The sequence below is a fragment of the Grampus griseus genome, assembly GCF_964374135.1.
Source record: "Grampus griseus genome assembly, chromosome: 10".
Taxonomy (NCBI): Eukaryota; Metazoa; Chordata; class Mammalia; order Artiodactyla; family Delphinidae; genus Grampus; species Grampus griseus.
The window spans coordinates 5,700,969-5,723,041 of record NC_139004.1 but is presented as its reverse complement, the minus strand read 5'-3'; the positions used below and the strand labels follow the sequence as shown (position 1 = coordinate 5,723,041).

At 45.1% G+C, this 22,073-nt stretch overlaps 2 protein-coding genes across 5 annotated transcripts in view; both read left to right on the top strand.

The window, feature by feature from the left end:
• The window catches only part of EEF1E1 (eukaryotic translation elongation factor 1 epsilon 1), a 29,197-nt gene extending 19,213 nt beyond the window's left edge, over window positions 1–9,984 (top strand). Inside the window, exons 4-5 of one of the 3 annotated variants that reach the window (XR_014297322.1) lie at window positions 5,675–5,780; window positions 9,661–9,984. Coding sequence is in view for 1 of the 3 variants with exons in the window: in XM_082663942.1 (XP_082520068.1) it covers window positions 5,675–5,704 (30 nt within the window). In the remaining 2 variants the exon portion in view is untranslated. Of the gene's footprint in view, window positions 1–5,674; window positions 5,928–9,569 lie in introns of those variants that run through there. The other 2 variants (XR_014297323.1, XM_082663942.1) reach the window with 2 other exon arrangements.
• A 2,690-nt stretch (window positions 9,985–12,674) lies between these two features.
• Window positions 12,675–22,073, top strand: part of BLOC1S5 (biogenesis of lysosomal organelles complex 1 subunit 5) — a 76,751-nt gene continuing 67,352 nt past the window's right edge. For both annotated transcript variants that reach the window (XM_082664313.1, XM_082664312.1), the window contains exons 1-2: window positions 12,675–12,817; window positions 17,219–17,301. In XM_082664313.1, the coding sequence (XP_082520439.1) occupies window positions 12,688–12,817; window positions 17,219–17,301 (213 nt within the window). In that variant the 5' untranslated portion in view covers window positions 12,675–12,687. The remainder of the gene's footprint in view (window positions 12,818–17,218; window positions 17,302–22,073) is intronic.

The window sequence follows — 22,073 nt, the reverse complement described above, 5'->3', positions numbered from 1 at the left end:
TCTTATGAAACAGAGGTGAAGATGACTGATCTCATTTAATTTGCAATAAGAAGGTATAAAAATTACCTAGCACAGTGCCTGGCACACAGAAAGTGATCAGTGAAGGACAAACTGCTATGGAAGATTGTAGAATCATAACCCACAATTTTGTAAAGTCAAATTCTTAACTAATCCATAAGCCTCTTCCCACCGGCCATCTCTGAGGCACCTGCTCAACAAGATCAGATAAAATAACTAGGCAGAGCATCTTGTGGTTTTAATATTTAGTTGTTTATTTACTTTGGCTGCGCCAGTCTTAGTTGCAGCATGCAGGATCTAGTTCCCTGATCAGGGATTGAACCCGGGCCCTCTGCATTGGGAGCACGGAGTCTTACCCACTGGACCGCCAGGGAAGTACCCATCTTATGATTTTGGTAAAACATGAATCCATTGTATTACTCACCAGCTTAAAAATCTCTGGTCCTCACATCTTTCAAGCCATTGAAAAAAGGGCGCATGCTATTTTTCTTTTTTCCCTAAAAGATCAACGAAACTCCTCTAAAATAAAGTGTATGCCATTCCTTCTGAAAAGCAGATGCCCCTTTTCACCATTTCCTTTCTGTAATTCCCAGAAGCCTAGAGCACTCATCATTCAATAATCCCTCTAGGGCGTCCCTGGTGGCGCAGTGGTTAAGAATCCGCCTGCCAATGCAGGGGACACGGGTTCGAGCCCTGGTCTGGGAATATCCCACATGCCGCGGAGCAACTAGGCCCGTGTGCCACAACTACTGGGGCCTGCGTGCCTAGAGCCCATGCTCCTCAACAAGAGAAGCCACTGCAGTGAGAAACCCACTCGCTACAACTAGAGAAAGCCCACGCACAGCAACAAAGACCCAATACAGCCAAAAATAAAATTTAAAAAAATTAATAAATTTAATAATCCCTCTACATTCAATATCTTGTAATAACCTATAATGAAAAAGAATATATATATATGTATAACTGAATCACTTTGTTGTACACCAGAATCTAACACAACATGGTAAATCAACTACACTTCAATTTTTTAAAAAATAGCCCTCAAATATTTCTTTAGCACCTACTGTGTGTCGACAGTCGACTAGGCCCTGTGGACAACACAGGTACACACTTGCCCTCATAGGGTTTCCAATCCAATGGTCTGTAAACAGATTCCTGAAACAGCAGGTAAAGCATCCTTGGGAAGGCAACCAGCTGCTCAGCATTCTTTGAAAGTAAAAAAAAATAATCAGATACCATTTACTGAGTGTCTACTGTGTCTGGGCTCTGTGCCAGACACTTTACAACCTTCACATTATCTCATGTTACTCTAGGAGGTAGGGCAGAGGCAGAGACTAACCCACATGCTGACCACCCAGTTAGACCACGGCTGGAGTGAATGGGAACTGTACAACTGCAGAACTGGAGGACATCACCATTTTATGCACTGGGGTTTGATTTGACGGCCGTGACTAGGTACTGGCCCTGTCTCCCTACACCCTGTGCAACTTCCAAGAACAGGTCAAAAATTCCAAGTAGGGAAGGATCATTCTTCAGTCGAGGATCCACAAATTTTCCACTAATTACAATAAATAATGGTTTTAAACCAAATAGAGGGGAATTCCCCAGGGTCCAGTAGTTAGGACACTGCAGTGGAGGGCCTGGGTTCAATCCCTGGTTGAGGAACTAAGATCCCACAAGCCACGGCGCTGCCCCCAAAATAAAAATCAATAAGTAAACAAACCAAATAGAAATAATAGAACTGGAAGCAGTATCAAAACGCCATTTGTGGGACTTCCCTGGTGGCCCAGTGGTTAAGACTGCACACTTCCAGTGCAGGGGGTGTGGGTTCGATCCCTGGTCAGGGAACTAGGTCCCGCATGCATGCCGCAACTAAGACCCAGCACAGCCAAATAAATAAATATTTAAAAAAAAAAAAGGCCGTTTGTCTTTCGGCCCACTTATACCCAAAGCATCCAAGATGTCACGAAGTGATTTGTGGAGTTCCGTCACAAGATGGTAGAAAAAGTGACCTAACTTAAACTCTCCTCCATCCCCATCCAGATTCAGCATAACATTACTGCATGGAGGTTTTTAACAGATGTGTGGGCAAGCTCATTCTTACTCCCTGTTAAGCATATAGGTCCCCCATTGGCTCCCCCAAGTTAAACCTGAATCTGTAGTCACCACAGTCTGTAATGGGCACATTAAGTTTACCGCAGGGACCAAGGTAGGAAGGTAGGAGTGGAGAGAATGGGCAGATCACCCGCTGCTGGTGCGTCGTGTGAGAGCCCTGCTAAAAGTCCTTCCAGCATAGCTTCAAGACGTGTTGATAAAAACTTAAGCAGAGATATTGTTAGGAAAGAATAGAACTCTATTGCAATCAGGTACACGTACATCACACCGAGAGATAAAATACACAACCCTTGACGAGGAGTCAAATTAGAATGATTGTGAAGTACAGCTTTTTCATTTATGTATGTTTTTTTCTATCAGTTCACTTCATTCCTTTAAAAAAAAAAGTCAGATGTTACACAAACTTTAATATTAATCTAGCTTTGGCAGAGATGTGGTGGTTTTGTGGATTCGAGCATTTAGCTTTTTAGCTCCAGAGAGCGATATTTCTTCTTTCTCTCCATAATGAGGTAACCTGCTTCTACCCATTACCAGGGCACTAAATTTGAAATTCTCCATACACCTGAGTAGGCTGCTACATATCTGGCCATCTTAATTTTAGTCTTGATTTATTGAAGCTGAATTACATTCCCAACTCTTCCTGGAGCTCTGGGTGAATTTTATTGAAAAAGCAGTGGGGAGAAATTTGCTATCATATATCGCTCTTGCTGGCCAGAGCTTTTCGATACACAAGGGGCTCTATCTGCTCCATGTCTTGTATGCTGGATTTATAACACTGAAGCCCAGCTCTAGGGTTACATACAGGCATATCAGAGATGAGATGGGGAATTTGATTTTGTAATAATGATTACTTGTTGCTGGAGCCCATATTCCTGCAGGCTCTTCCTTTATTCTCCCTGCCGCCGATGAATAAAACTAATTCCAACTGCTACCTTATCTAGCAAAACTCATCTTTCACTTACGAGAGAGGCCAAAAGAAGGGAGACAGGACGTCAGGAGAATTTGAAATGCTGGCCATTTTTGCTATTATGTCTCAAGGGTTTCTTCTTCCATTATCATGATTCCTTTAGGAATATTTTCATCTTTTAAACTTTCGTTTCTTTGTGGGGAGAATGAAAGCGTCACATGTCTTCCAGCCTGGCGAGTTCATTTGATGGCTCATCTGTGCTGTCTGTTCCACTTCAGAGAGGCTGGGTCCCTAGGGCTAGCCAGTTGTATTAGAGATCCTGCGGACTTGGCTTGCCATTTCTGCTAAGGGTCATCGGTCCTCGCGGTCTTGCCATGGATAATTTTTGCCTTCCCGAACATCATCTGCTTGAGAAATTTGTGCCTGGCAGGCCTGTCTGTCCAAGTTAAGCTTGAAATACAGTAGCCACACAACTAACCTGACAAAGCATCGCTCTACACAGCAAGGCCCCAGGCCTGCTTTGACCAAGACCACAAACTTCCAGCCATCTGATTACAAATTCCAGAGTTTCTTTGGTGCAGTCCATGAACCAGTCTGTTCATGCAACGTGGGTTATCCTTCCTCCACTGCCCCAGTTTTCCCAATCTCCTGCAACACACACACACACACACACACACACACACACAGATACACACACACCCTTATCTTAAAAACCCTTAGAAATGCTTCACCCTCTGGTTGACCTTACCAGTTCCTGACTGTTCGGCACTTGACTTGAACCCTGAGACTTAGATGAAAGAAATGTAGAGCTGACTGTCATTGTCTGAAGTTTGAGGCATGTGTGACAGACATTACATGAAAGCAGTGGTTCTCAGACTTGAGCATGAGTGGTAATCACCTGAGGCTTCTCAAAACAGAGATTGCTGGGTCCCCGTTGGAGTTTCTGATTCAAGAGGTCTGGTGTGGTGACCCCACCATGAGAACCGTTATACTACACCTGTCCGAAGCTTGGGTGACGATCAGACACAGAGCAGCTGCGCTCATCCAAAAACTCTTGCTCCTGTCTTTCTGCGTAGCTAAGTCCAGTTTTCTGGAGGTGGGCCTAGCCTGGTGATGGAGCATCCTGAGTTCTGATTGGTTGGCTCTGTCCCAGGAGTTTCTCTCTGTAGCAGCTCTCGCGGGAAAGCACTGCATGTTCTCCAAGTGATGGAGCTACGCTGGAAGCAGCTCTAAGAAGCATCAAGCAGGATTCAGTCCAAGAAGGATCAGTCCAGGACTGTAAAGTCGTTGCCTAGTCTCTGCCAATGCCAATACCCAGCGCGTTATTTCATAACACACAGCCTCTGGGCTTAGCATGCCAGAGGCATTTCCAAAACTTCATATGATTAACACACAGTAATATTGAGTATTTTACTCCCCCAAACTGTCTAATCTTTTCCCCTCCTTTATTTTCATCAGTTTCTTCCATTTTTAATTTTTTAACCCACTTCAAAAATAGGTTAGACAGGGCTTCCCTGGTGGGGCAGTGGTTGAGAGTCCGCCTGCCGATGCAGGGGACGCGGGTTCGTGCCCCGGTCCGGGAAGATCCCACATGCCGCGGAGCGGCTGGGCCCGTGAGCCATGGCCGCTGAGCCTGTGCGTCCGGAGCCTGTGCTCCGCAACGGGAGAGGCCACAGCAGTGAGAGGCCGGCGTACCGCAAAAAAAAAAAAAAGGTTAGACAGAAAAGGATAAACAGTAACGCCAATAGAAAATATGCAGAGGAAATCTCATGAAGTGGATTTGATAAAAAGCAAAATAAATTTAGGAGCGCACTCCCGCAGCTATGCTTATCCATCATGGGCTTATACTAAGAAATGAGTTTTAATTTTGTTCTCAAGAGGCATGTAATTAAATACACATTTTATTTTTATTTTCTAACTTTTATAAGGTTCAATAAGGAGTTAGCAAATAATTTACCCTGAAGTCAGAAATTTACTTCTTCTAAATTAGCATTATTTGCATGTTTTAGATGCCTTAACTCTCAAGAAGCACAATAATTGGCAAAATCCCTTTACCATTCCATAGTTTAGAAGTGTCTGATACTGAGAGTCTCTAAAAAGGGATCAAGCATAGAGCGCTGTGCAGGGGAGAAGAGCTACTCTTAAAACAGGAGAAGTGCTTTGTGTATGATCCCATTTAGGTGATGTTTTTGAAATGACAACGATTTAGAAATGGAGGGTACATCATGGGTTGCCAGGGGATGGCGTAGGGCAGGGAGGAAGGTAAGTGTGGTTACAAAAAGGTGCCAAGGGGGGTCTTTATGGCTCTGGAGCTGTGCAATATCTTGACTGTGCTGACATAGTCAGCACAGGTAGGTAGGTACATAAACACAGGTAGGTACATAAACCTACACATGTGATAAAATTATATAGGACATAATACACACACACAATGAGTACAGGTAAAACTAGGGAAATCTAAATAAGATTGATGAACTGTATCAATGTCAGTATCTTGGTTATGATATTCACATTTACAAAATGTTACCAGTGGAGGGAAATCAGGCAAAGTGTATGACGAATCTCTGTATTATGTCTTACAACTGTATGAGAATCTACAATTATCTCAATAAAAGTTTTATTTAAATAATACAGGAAACGTCTTATCAATCCAGAGACAACTAGAGATAACACAAGCCCTTCAGGGAGATTCCACGGGTCAAAGAGCAAGGACACAGAGCAGCCCGGACCCCAGCCCAAGGTATCTGTCAGGAGGGCTCTGCCACTGGAACTTTTCTTTCAGTTGCTCTTTGCTGTCTGAGCTGCAGTTGAAAGATTTGTGTAAAAGAGGAGAAAGAAACAGAGGTGTACTCTGGACCTGACCATCCCAGAGAACAACGCAACGCAGTACTGGGCGGAAGAAAACAATCAAACAGCTGGAACGTGTATCTACAGGCTGTAAGCAACAGAATTGCAGGAAAGTCATTGCATAGGGATTTAATATTGTCCCCTCTGGTAGATGTCGCCCCCGTGAGGGGAGGAAAAGGCTGGGTCAGCGCTATATCCCAGCCCTTAGCACTGCGCTTGGCACACGGAAAGTGCTCAATCCATATTTGTTAAACGTGTTTGAATGAGGAAATGAAAAGGCCAGTTAGAGGTAGTATGGCTTCCCTCTTCCTTCTCTCCAGATCACCCTCCCCTACTTTCTCTTTATCCACCACCTACACTTAAACACGTACGCAGGGACCAGGTTGTTTCTGCCCCAAACCAGCTGGGCGTTTAGCCTCTCTATGCCTCAGCCTCGTCACCTGTCAAATGAGGAGAATAATAATGCTACCAACTTCAGAGGACTGCCATGAGCCCTAGCTGGGTCAGCACGTACAGAGCACTTACAACATTAGCTGGCCTGTCATAAGTGCCACGTAAGTGTTTGTTCAATTGCAGCAAGTTCTGACACTGACTCCCGGAGTTAGCCCAGACCTCATAGACTCCAGAAGGCTCCACAGCTCTGGTGGTTCCCAGGCCACCTGAGCTTCTGGCCAGCTGTCTACAAATGTCAGGAGGTCTCACTTTACCCTTTCAGGTTCAATAATTCACTAGAATGACTCACAGAGCTAAGGAAAGTGCTGTGCTTATGATTACAATTTTATTGTAAATGATACAAGTCAAGACCAGCCTAATGAATAGATGCGTAGGGTGAGGTCTGGGAGGGTCCCAAACGCTAAGCTTCTGGGTCCTCATGTTTGCCTCACCCTCTTGGCACATTAAAGTACGGCTACCAACCGGGAAGGTCACCCGGGCTGTCCGGAAGGTTTTTACTGGGGTTGCACTGTGAAGACATGGTTGATGTATCATTGCCTGAATGACTGAACTCAATCCCCAGCCCGCTCTCCTCGCCAGAAGTCAAGCTGATATTACATGGCTCAAAGCCTCAACCCTTTAATCACGTGGTGGTCTTTCATGCATGGCCAGCCCCCATCCTGGAACCATCCAGGGACCCACGTGAGTGAGCGCTTTAGCATAACTTCCGGCCCACCAAGAATAACAAAGCCACTCCCCTCACTTGGGAAATTCCAAGGATTTAGAGGTTATCTTCCAGGAACCAGGGATACGGATCAGCCAAGTTCTTTATTATACAACAAAAATAAAGTAGATTCAATTCATTGAACAGGCAGAAGGGGCAAGGAAAACATTCCAGGAAGGGGGTGTCTAAAAAGGAAGAGGCAGGGCTTCCCTGGTGGCGCAGTGATTGAAAGTCCGCCTGCCGATGCAGGGGACAAGGGTTCGTGCCCGGGTCCGGGAAGATCCCACATGTCGCGGAGCGGCTGGGCCCGTGAGCCATGGCCGCTGAGCCTGCGCGTCCAGAGGCTGTGCTCCGCAACGGGAGAGGCCACAACGGTGAGAGGCCCGCGTACCGCAAAAAAAAAAAAGAAAGAGGCAGAAATAATGTCTGGCACAGTCATGACACAGTGGAGAGACCACATCGCCACCCCACCCCACCCCCAGCTGATGGAGCTCTGCTGTTTTAGAAGCACCAGCCTTGAAGTCCATAGACCAGGGCTCTGACCATGGTTCTGCTATTTGATAACTATGGTACCATGTTGTGGGAGTACATTTACAGATCATTGTAAGCCATGTGAAATCCTTTCTATAAGAGGATATAAGAAATCCTCTATAAGAGGATTTCTATAATTCACACACACACACCTACCTTAGTGGATTAAAACAACAAAAATTTATTATTTCTCATAGTGAAACTGCACAATTCAGATTGGGACGTGGAACCCACTGTCTTTTTTTTTTTTTTTGTGGTACGCGGGCCTCTCACTGTTGTGGCCTCTCCCGTTGCGGAGCACAGGCTCCGGACGCGCAGGCTCAGCGGCCATGGCTCACGGGACCCAACCGCTCCGCAGTACCTGGGATCCTCCCGGACCGGGTCACGAACCCGCATCCCCTGCGTGGGCCGGCGGACTCTAAACCACTGCGCCACCAGGGACGCCCGAACCCACTGTCTTTTAATTGAAATCACACACCTGGTGTCAGGACTTAATGAAGCTCAGGTTCTTTATGTCTCAGCATAGAAAGAATTCAGTGAGAGACAAAGTGATAGGTAAGAAATGAATTTATTTAGTGAGATACACATTCCATAGAATGCGGGCTGTCTCAAACGGCTAGAGTGGCCCTGGGAGAAACACATTTCACAGACAGTGTGGGCCATCTCAGAAGTCGAGAGGCCCCAAAATATGGGGTGGTTAGTTTTTATGGGCTGGGTAATTTCATAGGCTAATGAGCGGGAGGACTATTCCAACTATTTTGGGGAAGGGGCGGGGATTTCCAGGACTTGGGCCACCGCCCACTTTTTGGCCTTTTATAGTCAGCCTCAGCACTGTCATGGCGCTGGTGCCTGTGTCATTTAGCTGATGTATTACAATGAGCGTATAATGAGACTCAAGGTCCCCTGGAAGTCGAATCTTCCGCCATCTTTGACCTAATGGTTTCTAGCCAGTTTTCGTCATATCCTCAGTGGCTATGTCATTCTTTTTTTTTTTTTTTTTTTTTTTTTTTTTTTTTTTTTGCGGTACGCAGTCCTCTCACTGTTGTGGCCTCTCCTGTTGCGGAGCACAGGCTCCGGACACGCAGGCTCAGCGGCCATAGCTCATGGGCCCAGCCGCTCCGCGGCATATGGGATCTTCCCGGACCGAGGCAGGAACCCATGTCCCCTGCATCGGCAGGCGGACTCTCAACCACTGCGCCACCAGGGAAGCCCTATGTCCTTCTTTTAGAGGTTGTGCCCTGCCCCCTTCCCTCCTGTTTCCATAACACTGTGGGTTGATTAGGCAGTTTTCTGGCTTCATGTGGTGGTATCCACTCCACTGCAGTTCATGGGACTGCGTTCAGCTGGCTCATGGCTGGGCTGAAAGACCCAAGAAGGCCTCCCTCACACTTGGCTGCTACGGGGCCTCCGTTCTCACCTATAAAGCCTCTCTACAGGGGATGTCTCATCTTCCCGTGCTTCTCCACAGCACGGCCTCTCCCCAGCAGGACAGCCTAGACTTCCTGACAGGAGCAAAAGCAGAAACTGCCAGGTGACTTAAGGCCCACCATGTTCTACCCATCAAAGCAAGTCACAAGGTCAGGTCAGACTCCAGGGGAGGGGAAACAAACTCCGTCTCTTGATGGGCAGCAAGGGAGAAAACATGGCAGCCATCTTAGAGACTCTCCCACATTCTCTGATCCTCAGTTTCTGTATCTGAAAATGGGTATTTTAATATTTATCCTAACTAGAATAATGAGAAGATGGTATGTTATGTGTGATGACATTTTATAAATTGTAAAGCGCCAAACACGTGCAAGACATTATAGTGGTGGCAAATAAAGGTGAATTGGAAGAAAGAGCAGATTATACAGGGCTTTAAAAGGAGATAGAGGAGGTTATTGAAATAGTATTTATTGAGCATTTGCTGTGCCAAGCGCTGTTCTAAGTACTTTACAGGTATTAACTTCTTTAATCATCACTTTATAATATGGATATCTTATTGCTATTCTGTAGAAAAGGAACATCAGGCAAGTGGCACAGTCAGAATTTGAACCCAGTTCTGTCTGATTCCAAAGTCTTAACTACTGCACCTGGAATTTGTAAGGCCAGCAGGTCCGGGGAAGGGCCCAGGGAGCCAGACGGAACCCCCGCCAAAGTGGCTGATGCAACCGACACCTGACATTGCCACACCACTCGGCCCCGGTCTTCCCGCTCCCCGAGGGGCAGAACCAACGGCTCTGAGGCTGATGCAACCGACACCTGACATTGCCACAACACCCGAGAGATTACCAAAAAAGGGATGCTTCACACAGCAAGACCTCCCCTGCGTCCATCCCTATACATTTTGTTAGCGCCCGCACCTGGGCGCGACTTCTCTGGCCCCTTTCTCTCGGACCAGTGAACCTCGCCCTGGAGCGTTCCCAAATAAAGCTTGTTTAAGCTCTCCTCCGTTTTTGGTGCCGTTTCTTACAGAATTCTTATATCATAATCAACTGGCAATTGGGTACGGGGAGGTAGCAGCTACCCCAGAACTACTGAAACAGAATCTGGGGAGGCAGAACCCAGAATCTGCAATTTTAACAGCCATGTTAATGTGGGGGGACTATCAATCTCACTGTACTAGAGGGAGCCTGAAGCCGAATCTGGCTTCTGTACCCCGACACCAAATTAAATCTTGGAGACAGAGTTTTGGGTGAAGTAGAAGAGAATAGCTTTATTGGGAGGCCACAGCAGACTCCTGCTCTCAGAACTGTGTATCCCAATCTAGAGGGGATAGTGAGAAGTTTTATAGTAATGATTCAAAGAGGGCGCGATCAGCTTGTGGACATTCTTCTGATTGGTTGGTGGGGAAGTAAGTGGGAGTCAGCATCGTCAACCTTCTGGTTCTAACCGGTCTGGGGTCACCGTGCTTATTATGGTTAATTTCTCCCACCTGGTAGGGGTTTCAGTATCTGAAAAGATATTGTTATGTATCCCTGTCCCAAGGCTGCACTATTTTTTTTTTTTTTTTTTTTGGCCACACTGCGTGGCTTGCAGGATCTTAGTTCCCAGACCAGGGGAACCTGGGATTGAACCCCAGGCCACTGAAGTGAAAGCACCGAGTCCTATCCACTGGACCATTAAGGAACTTCTGACACTACTGTTTCTTTTCACTGTTCCTCCCTTGTCTCCGCATCCCCGCCCTTCCCTAATTAGCAACTGTTTGAACCTGCTAGTTGGAACTCTGGGAAGGTCATGGAGGCTGAATGAAGCCTATTTTCTGTAATCGAGTAATGAGGGACACAGAATTTTGTGCCCAGGAGCCCCACAGTGTCCTGTTCAGTATCAAGTCTTCCCAGGTTTTTCAGTAGTTCAAAGAAACTAAGCTTAGAGAAGATTTAGTCTGGCAGATGCAGAAGAAAACTTGAATACGGAAAGTGCCTAGAAGAGGGGAGGATAATGAGGGGCTTTAAAAATAATTACGTTTTCTAGAGGTTAATGCCAAAGCGAGGGAAATAAAAGGTTAGAAGCCGGACCCAATAACATGCAATTAACCAAGTTCACATTCTACTTATGAATTCATCTATTTTATGCCTCTTTGTTATTCCTGTGCTAGAAAACCCCAAGTTCCATCTTCACCGCACCCCACATGACTTACACAACATTTCAGGTCTGAAGACAAAATATACCTCCTCTGGGAAGTCGTTCCTGGCCACCTCCTGCCCCCAGGTGTCCCACACATGTGCTGCACTTAACTCCATCCTATCACATACAAGGCCCTAGACTGTAAATGTTGGTGACTGAGAGACCCTTGAGGGTAAGGACAGTGCAGGAAGAGAGGAGGGAGAAGGGAGAGATTAAGAGATGATTCTTAGAAAGAACCGCTGGGTGAACACAGGAGATGAAGGAGTCACTGAAAAGTTGCACCGTCTGTCGTTTGAACAGGCACAAATATTAACGCAAGTTCATGTGCCCGACGAAACGTCCGCGTTTGGAGCAGAGAAAGGTTTATTGCAAGGCCATGCAAGGAGACAAGGTGGCTCAAGTCCTAAAAAGCCTCCTGCACTCTGAAGGGTTTCGGCAAAGCATCTTTAAAGGCCAAGGGCAAGGTGGGGGGAGGGGTCTGCAGAATACGCGATCAGATCGTGCACAATACTCTGATTGGCTGTTGATGAAGGAACAGGGTGGCGTCACAGGGGTTAACTTTATCAGTCCTTAGGCTCCGGGAGGCCTGGGGCTACGTGCTCATAGTCATCAAGTAGTTAACATCCTCCATTTGGTGGGGGTGGGTTCACATCTTCGAAACACCTCAGGAAAATTTCATCAATTACTATTATCTAGGTACTTCCGAGAGGAGCTAAAGCAGAGGCTATGGGGGAAGGCCTGTGCCAGGAAGGGAATGACAACTTGTTGAGAATACAAGATCAACTCTAAGGAGTTTACCAAACAGTAGCACTAGATACAAATGTCAGCACCAGATTTGTCTCTTCATGGCTACGAATCAAAGCAGCCTAGCAAATTATGGTCCCTTCCATAATTACATGCATTTATTTTATCTTAGCCCCTATAACAACTGGTTGAGATTTTGTAAATACAAATGCTAAGAACAGACATTTTTGCTCTTTACATGGGCATGAATGAGTCTGAGAGGTGATTTGGGCAAATTACTTAATCTCTAATCCTGTTTCTTCTTTTGTTAGAAAGAAATGACAAAACTGTTTCCCGCAGTTGCCATGATGAGCAAATGTGGCAAAGCACTCACGTCAACAACCTCCATTAAATACTGGTGGCAGGTAATAATATAGATGATGTATTTACCCCACTATTATTCATATTCATCTATGACTAGATCCCCTCTCCGCCAACCTCTCTAAATCACGATAAATTCCAGCAGGTTTAGGGAGGAATAAATTTAGCTCTAACTTTCAAACACCTTCCTATTCCGGCAGCATCTGCCCTAACCCAGCATGGCGGCACCGGCTTCTTCAAGCTCACATCCCTGGCCACACCATAGTGGCTTTATAGGAACCGGCCGCTGGGTAGACTCAGCTTCCCCGATGCTCTTTGATGACGCCTAAACCCCGCGCGGGAAAGCGGACTGTGTAGGTTTGCGCAGGCGCAGCGCGGCCGCGGGTGGGCGGAGCTGGCCGGGATGAGCGGCGGAGGGACGGAGACCCCCGTGGTTTGTGAGGCCGCGTCGGGCGGCGGCGGCGGCGGCGGCGGCGGCAAGAAGAAGGACTCGCTGGGGACCGCGGGCTCGCCAGCCCACCTCATTATCAAGGGTACGGAGTTCTAGGGTTCTCGGCCCGGTGGTCCCAGCGCAGCCCCACCTCCCAGGCGGCGTCCTCTGACCCGGGGCCGAGCCCCAGGTCGACCCCCGGCTCCTGGGCGGCCTGGCGTTTGCGGTGGGTGGGTGGGGGAGGGGTCTGCGCATTGGCGCCAGTTTCCCCGCGCCAGGTGCCTCCCAGTAACAGCAAATCGCCCTAGCCCCTCCTGCTTCCTCGTAGAAGCCGCAGCCGAGAGCCGTCGGGCTGCCCTCTCCCCTCCCCCAGCCCGGGACCCTGCGTGGAGCTGCCGTGGACGCGGGCTCGCGACCCACGTGTGATGCCCTGAGCTTGGGAGTCGGGAAGAGCCCGCGCACCCAGGCAGGCCGCTTAGGAGGTGTGTACCTAGGTCGTTCGCTCTGACCCTGTCTGCTCCTGGGTCGTGCAAGGTGGAAACGAGAGAACATGAAGGCATCTTAAAACACCAAAGGCCCCCAACACGTGTACCGATGTCCACTCGTCCCGTCTGCTTTGAGCTGGGAGAAGGTTACAACCTAGCTACAGCCCTTATTCTCACAGAACCTGAATTGGTTTGATTCTCCAAACTATCAACAACTGTTTCGTGCAGAAAGATCTTTGCCAGTTAAATACCGCACCGCCTCATCTCCGTCCTCTCTTAACCCCTCGCTTCTGCCGGCAGCCCTACCGTCTTGCAGTGTTGAAGCCCTTGTAGGATTCCGGCGCCCCTCAGCGCTGCCCAGGGAATGGCATCCTCGTGTTCATGCCTATTGCATTTTAACCGTATCTGTCAGGTTTGTGTAGAATTCAGGGTGTCTCAAATCTAGTTAGTAGTGTGGGCGTAGTGCATGGGTGTTAGCCCTAAATTATAATTGTTTACATGTGCAATCTTAGTGAACTATTACTTAAATTTTTTTTTAATTACGGTAAAATACGTGGAATATAAAGTTTCCCTTAATCATATTTTAGCGTACAATTCAGTGGCATTGGTACGTTTCACGTTGTTGTGAAACCGTCACCACCATCCAGCTCCATAACTATTTCATCTTCCCAGACTGAAGCTGTGTACCCATTGAACACGGACTCCCCAGTCTCCCCTTTCCCCCGCCCCAGCCCCTGGCAGCCACCATTTTGCTTTCTGTTTCTGAATGTGGCTACTTTAGGTACTTCATATAAGTAAAATCGTGCATGTGGCAGAATTTCCTTCCTTTTTAAAGCTGAATATGATTCAAATATTTCATTGTATACACACACACACACACACACACACACATTTTGGGTATACATTCACCCATGGATGGACGCTTGGATTGCTTCCCATTTTTGGCCCTTGTGAGCATGGATGTACAAATATCGAGTTCTTGCTTTCATTTGTTTTGGATATGTACCCACAGCTGAATTGCTGGATCAAATGATAAATCTGTTTGTAACTTTGTGAGCAGCCACTCTACTGTTTTCCATAGTGGCTGAACCGTTTTACATTCTCACCAACAGTTCACAGGTGTTCCCATTTCTCCACAACCTAAACAATACTTGTTATTTTCTGTTTCTTTGGTAGTGGCCTTTCTAGTGGGTGTGAGGTAGTATCTTGTAGTTTTGTTTTTTTTTTTTAATATTTATTTATTTATTTTGGCTGCGCCAGGTCTTAGTTGCGGCACATGGGATCTAGTTCCCTGACCAGGGATCGAACCCGGGCCCCCTGCCCTGGGAGCTCGGTGTCTTACCCACTGGACCCCCAGGGAAGTCCCAGTAACTTGTAGTTTTGATTTGCATTTCCCTAAGGTTAATGATGTTGAACATCTTTTTATGTGCCTACTAGACGTTTGTAAATCTTATTTGGAGGAATGTCTATTCAGGTCCTTTGCCCGTTTTTAAATCAGGTAGTGTGTTTTGTTGTTGTTGAATTATAGGAGGTCTTTTTCTATTCTGGATATTAGCCACTTTACAGCCATGATTTGCATATATTTTCTCCCATTCCATGGGTTGCCTTTTTACTCTATTGATTTTGTCCTTTGATGCACAGAAGTTTGTGATTTTGATGTAGTACTTTTTTTTTTATTGAAGTACGGTTGATTTACAATATATTAGTTTCAGATGTAGTACTTTCTTTAAAAGAAGGTAATTCAAAGGAAGTTTTTCAGGTTAATTCAAAATTGAGTTATAATTGAAAATATGTCTAGAATCTCCTTGGGTTTTTTTGTGGAACGATTTACTATTTTCAGTATGAAAATCTGTTTTTAGTTCATCTTACTTGAAGACTATCGATTGTGAAAATATACGTGTCGAGTTTTATTGCCAGGGTCTAGGGAGAGGGAAATATATAAATAAATGATTTCAATACTTAGGCCCCAGGTCTTTGAGGTTTTCTGGGCTGTGGTTGGCTGTTAGGAGACGGGGAGCTTCCTGGGGCATGGAGTGTCTGACCTGAGTCTTGAAGAATAAAGGGTTAGTAGTTGAGAAAAGCGGGCAAGGATATTTTGGACTTAGTTTGGAAGAGCATGAGCAAAGGTGTGGAGGCCTGAGTCAGTACGGCATGTTTGGGAAACTACACGTGGGAATCAGACCGAAGAAGAATTCTTGCCTTTTAAGGAGATTGGACTTCTTGTTGAATGTTCCATATTGTTATGGAACAACAATAAGTACAAGAGTCATGTGGTTAGATCTGTGTTTTAAATAGAGCACTCAGGCAGGTACAGTGGGTCCTCATCTTGCAGGGTGCCCATTTGTGAACTTGCCTACTTTATAAAGTGAATTTGTAACTGCAGAATCAGAGAATACAAGGGGCCTACTGTCCTGCAGATAAGCAGAATTGACTGTACATGGAGTGGGTTGAAGAGGGGTGTGACTCACTCTGTTGAAACAGTCCAAGACAAGCAAGGATGGAACAGAAGGGATGGATTTGAGAAGCAGTGAGGTGACAATGGTGACGATGTGGATGTTATCAGAAAAATTTACTCTGCAGTAAATTGTTCCTTATGGGCAAAGAGATCCACATACTACATTAAAGGTCTGCAAATTCAGGGCCAGAACTTCATTAGATAATGAGAGATCTGCAGTTTACTGTGTTTTTTCTTGTCTCATAGTCTGTTGAAGTGCTTATTTCTGTCTTTTGTGTGAAGAGATTGTCTAACTCCCACGTTAGAGTATGCACTTTGGAGAACAAAGGATTATATCTTTTGTCTTGTTAACAAACAACAAAAGAGTGCTTTGCCTGTAGCCCGGCTAGGATTGAGTTTATGTGGAAATATGTGGCTTACCTTTACATTATTAAACTGAGAGAATTTGTTTGTAATCCTTGGGATACCTGCAACTCTGAATTATTATAATGTGTTTGTTTTGTTGTTATAATGTTAGTACAAAACCAGCTTAATTTCTGTGGTCGTGTGTGTTTCAGAATCTTTTTTCCCCTCATCTCCACATCTTAAGTTCTGGAGTGCAGTCAGGGTTTCAGAAGTGGTGATTATCCACTTCTGAACAGAATTGAATTCTCCAAAGACTAAGAAAATTCCCATTACATCAGGCCACAGACGCAGGTATCCCAAGATCAATGTAATGGCTTCTCAGTCGTATAGAAAAATGTATGTTAACCCTTTGTGGATGATACAAACAATTTGATCTCTTACTCACTGGAGTAGAGAGGAAATTTCAGGACAATATGGTATGTGGTATGAGAGCAGAATATACCCCGGGATGACTCACCAAAAACAGTTAAAATTCAGAACTTTTTTTCCTTAATTATGACTTATAGTGACTTACAATGAACACTCACCACCCATATTAATAAACACACATGAAGAGCCCCATCGTGCCCTTTGCTCTCATTGCACGGCCCTCCCTCCTCTAAGGTAACTGCTGTCTTGAATTTGGTGTTTATCGTTCTCGTGCATTTCTTTATAGCTTTATGGCTTCTGTATATGTCCCAACAGGAAGTGATTTTGCATATTTTGAAAGTTTATATAAATGGCTTTATCCTTCTGAAAGTTGCTTTTTTGCTTAACATTTTATTTATGGGATTTTTCCTTGTTAATAAATGTAACCCCACTGTATTCATTTTCACTCACTGATTTGTAATATCCATCCTATGAGTATGTTAAGTCGTTCCCCCTTTTTTTTTTGACATTATATTCATGCTGTAGTAAACATTATGCATTTCTCTTTCCTTTGTTTAAGAGTTTTTCTAGGGCACATACTTGGGCATGAAATTGCTAGGTATACGTCTTCAACTTTATTAGATATCGCCAAATTGCTCTCAAAAGTACTTTACCAATTTACTGATTGGATAATCCATAGTCTGAACTGGATTTTAACCTTCATACGTTTGTGGGGACAGGAAGAGTAAAACAAGCTAGAGATTGTGCCACTTAGCGTGGATTGACCGTGAGTTTCATTTTGTCTTTACAGATCTCGGAGAAATTCATTCGAGGCTGTTAGATCACAGACCAGTTATCCAAGGTGAAACCCGTTATTTTGTGAAAGAATTTGAAGTGAGTATTTGAAACCTATTTTGTAAAAAGACTGCCCTAATTGTTAGTGTGTTAATATACGGAAGGGAAATTCCCTAGTTTTAAAATCTATGATTTCTGTTCATGTGTTCATAAAATGTACAAAGCATTCAGAGGCATTGACATGAATGGAGGGAGCACGAGAGTAGGCAGCAGGTGCCTTGGGCTCCAGTTCTGGTGCCTGCTCTGGGGTGTTTACTGTCTGTTGAACTCAGGTTTTCAGGTATAAAATGAGATATAATGAAAAAAATGATCTTACAGATGAATGGGTCAGTTTTGCAGACCCATTTTCTATATTTTTTTTTTCTCATTTGGGGCAGCAGCATCTACTGAAAGCACTCAAGTTAAAACGTGAGAATCGCCCTTTATTCCCTCCTCTTTAGGTTACATTCAATGATCAAGCCTTCCAAATGCTACCTAACAAATCTCTGTCCATTCTGATTGGTATGCCTGCTTTATCAACCCAGTCAAATCCAGTCTTCACCCTGCTGCCAGAGCGCTCTGACATTAACTTTTTCAAAACCTTTGATATCATTTTCTGTCTACAGGACAAAGCCCGGCATCCTTCTATGACCCGGCTCCTATCTTTCTAGCTTTACCGTCTCCCACCCCACCTCGTGTGCTATGTCCCAACAGTCCTGATGCACTAGCCTGCCATTCTGTTTCGTTTGACTGTGATTTTGCACATGTATAATTGGTTCACTGTGCGTTGAATAGTAACATCCCAAGCTCCTGTTGGGTAGATGGTAAATGACGTTACACAAGCAGTTTTGTGATTTTGTGGAAGTTGGGGTTTTCGTTTTCTTTCTTTTTTGGCCTCGCGGCTTGCAGGATCTTAGTTCCCCGACCCGTGATTGAACCCCCTGGCAGTGAGAGCACCAAGTCCTAACCATTGGACCGTCAGAGAATTCCTGGGGTTTTATTTTCAAATGAGACTCCAACCAAGCAGGAAGTCTAAACCTGCTAAAAGGAGAGAACCTTTCCATAAACACTTTAAAAGTACAGAAAGCCTGTGGTACAGAGCACTCAAAAGAGAAACAGAGCTGCAGCATTAGACACCATTTCTGGGTTCAAGAGACTTAAAATCTGCGTAATATCTGCTTCATGGAGTTATTGTGACGATTAAAGGTGTGTGTATCTTAGAATATTTTCTGGTACCTAGGAATAACTGTTAGTTATCTTTGTCATCATTACTATTGCTGTTGTAGAGTAAGAATAATTATCCCCCAGACAGAAAATTAACCATAGACTATTCCCTTATCATGCTCTGTAAAGATTATTAACAATTGACTAGTGAGAATAAAGTAGTGGGAATAAAGTCTGGGCACAGCACGCTGGGTACTCTGCTCACGGTCTGACACGGTTAAAATCAAGGAGCTGTCCAGGCGCCATTCTTATTTGGTGTTCAGGGTCCTCTTTCTGACTCGCAGGATTTTGGCAGGACTCAGTTCCTTGCCCAGGTAGACGAAGTTCCCGTTTGCTTGCTTGCTGTCGGCCGGGGCCGCTCGCAGCTCCTAGAGGCCACCCATATTCCCTGCCACACGGCCCCTTCCTTCTTCAAAGACGTAAGTGAAGTCTGCCTTTCATGCTTTAAACCTCTCTTACCGAGAAGAGTCCCATCCCTGTTAAGGACTCACCTGATGGAGTCAGGCCCTCTAGGGATAATCTCCTTTTCTTAAAGTCAGCTGATTTGGGGCTTTAAGTAAACCTGCAGAATATCTATACAGCAGCACCTCGGTTAGGGTTTGACTGAATAACTGAGAGGTGTGTATATCCTAGGGGTGGTGCTCTCAGGGACCATCTTGAATTCTGCCTTCCATGAGCTCTTATTACTACCTATATTTTCCTTACTTTTTGCTTAGTTATTGCCCGTTGTCCTTCCTAGAATATAGACACTTACCTTTCTTATGCTCTGTTGTGTTCAAAGTGCCTGAAAGAATGTCTTGTGCATTGTAGGGTAGGTACTTAATATGATTCAAAAGCACAATTAACAGAGCTTGGCCTAAGACCTGGCTTTTCCAACATCCTTTCATAAGTCATCTTTTTTTTTTTGGCCAATCTGGTTAATTTGAAATGCTAAATAGCTTTTATTTTTAAAAAGTTTGTAAATGTATCTCTAAAGGCCTACTTTATATTAAAAGAAGCATAGAATTTTGGAATTAAGATGGCTTCTCTAGTCTGACCCCACCCCCCCACCCCCGCTTCACTGAGCCCAGAGATGGAAAGGAATGTGTGGAAGGTCACACAGCCGATGAGTGGCTGAGCGCTCGTTAGATAATGCAGGTGGTTCCTGCAAAAGGGCTGTACAAGCAAGACCGAGTCTTGAATGGATGATGAAAGAAGTGTTGTTTCATTTATGCTGCGGAATATGTTATATTGAAGAGCTCACTCCCTTTTGAAGCCAACACCTCTGTTAACTGGGGCCGAGAGAAGACGGGCATGTGCTTGAGAGGAGAGCAGTTACCTGGGTTCCGCGTTGTTCAGCCCTCCAGGGTCTCTTTGGAGACAGGGCTGTGCTGAAGCATAAAAGAACATGGGCCTTGGAGCTGGACCTGTGACGTATCTGGGCTCAAATCCTGGTATCCCTCTTCCTAGCTGTGATTATTTGCTTTATTAAGGCCTAGTTTCCTCTTTCTTAAAACGGGAACAATAATACATACTGCAGAGTTTTTGTGAGGATTAAGTAATGTATCATTGTTTAAATTCCGTGGTATGTCGATGTTAGGCAGGTGTTGGTAACTGTTATTATTAAGAGAAAGATGGGAGCAAGTAAAATCAAATTAAAATTGTATTCAGAATTTGCAATACTTTGAGTTTTGGTTCCGTTTTTGATATCTTTAGGGAAAACAGCGATTTGTTAAGCAAGTGGTATAGACATCTCAGGAAAATGTTTACTAAAGAATAAAATTTTCACACTGGGTATGACAGATGTAAGCTTATTATAGAAAGTGAAACAAAATGTCTTCAGCACTTATTTTGTGTGAGACCTCATGTCAGGAACCAGTGCTGTATCCCTGAGTAAGACAGACGGGCCCAGCCTTTATGCAGCAGGGTAGGCTCATGTAGTCACTGAAGAATGGTCTCTGAAGGGCTCAAAAATATTTCATCAGCTGTGTTTGCGCTCTCTCCAGCTAATTGGTCACATGACTCCTCTTCTAGAAAAGTACTTGATGCCGTCCTTTCACGCAGTCACCTCCCCAGTCCGTCTTTTTTAGTGTCTCCTGGAAGCTTTCCTGTATGTCAGGCTCGGGTACCTTTTCTGTCTGTTACACACTAACCTTTCCCCTCAAATTATGAGAGAAAAGCTGAAAGCATTTTAGAGATTTAGATTTGAATAGATATGTGCATTACTTACCATTCTTTTCTATCTTGGCCCAAATAAAAACATCCTCTATTTACTAAAAGTGGTCTTTCCCCAGCGTCACACGGCTGGACCGGAGGAACGGGGAGGCAGAGCTGTCAGGGCTTCCTACAAGTTTTGTCTTTTTTTTAAAAATTGAAGTACAGTTGATTTACAATGTTTCAGGTGTACAGCAGAGTGATTCAGTTATATATATACACGCATACTCATACATATATATGTATATTCTTTTTTAGATTCTTTTCCATTACAGGTTATTACATGATATTGTATATGGTTCCATGTGCCACACAGTAAGTCCTTAAGTTTTGTCTTCTCTAGGTCACTTAAATGTGGTTCACTTGAAGAAAAACTGGCTAGCATTTAAAAGGAAACTCGTTTATAGTTTATATATTTTCAAAAGTTAACACACACGGCAACGATAATCCTTTTCTTTATAAAATTTCCTTTCTAAAAGAAGGCAATAAGTGCCACACGGTGGCAGCATTACTTAAATTATCGACCTTCTATTATAATATTTTAAGCTCTCTTTTTGTGATTGTTAGTATTTCAGGACAGTTGACTCTCCTGCTCCCAACTGCACACAGCTCTTTTATTCCCCCCGATTCCAGTAAATACTATGAACAGAGATCCCGGCAGGGCCCCTCCAGTGAGCCTGTCTGGTTGTGTCAGCGAGTAAAGGCATGATCTTCTGCACTGTTATCTTTCCAGCTGCAGAGACGCTGGGGCCTCTCTCGTGTGGGACAGAGGGGAGGCCGTGCAGGTCAGCGTTTATGAAATGCTTAGGGGCTGTGCAGTCCTGCACGAACTCATCTTCAGCAAACTTCAGTCTCTGACTGCTTTATTGACTGGTTCCTGAATACCTTGGTGTATCATAAGGAAGGTGTTTGGTCACTAGTGACAGACACCTGAGGAGAGTGGCTTTCCTAAGTGCTTACTTTCCTCTCATGGCAGCCAGAGCCTGGGGCAGGTGTGGCAGCCCTAGGACGTCAGCTCTTCCTCCAGCTTTTCCTTCTTCCTCACTGCCGTGGTGCCCTCACCCCAGGCTCACGCTCACAGGGTAGCTGTGGGAGCCCAGCCATGGCGCGTGCACTTCATGCAGCAGAAAGGACGGCAGGGGGGCAACGGCTAGCTGTGTCTGTTACGCCAGGTTTACCACCACGTGGTATTTGGGTGTGGAGAGGAGGGGGATGGATCCAGAGCTGTCTGTCACACCGGATACGCAAAAATAGATACGAAACAGTCTCTACCTTCAGGAATTTACAGTCTGCGGAGAACAAATTGTAATGGTGAAATTATTATGATAAAATAAGCACAAAGTGATTGAAATCTCAGAAGCGGAGATAACTCCCAGCTGAGCTGGGAGGGAAATCTTCAGAAGCGGGGCTGATAC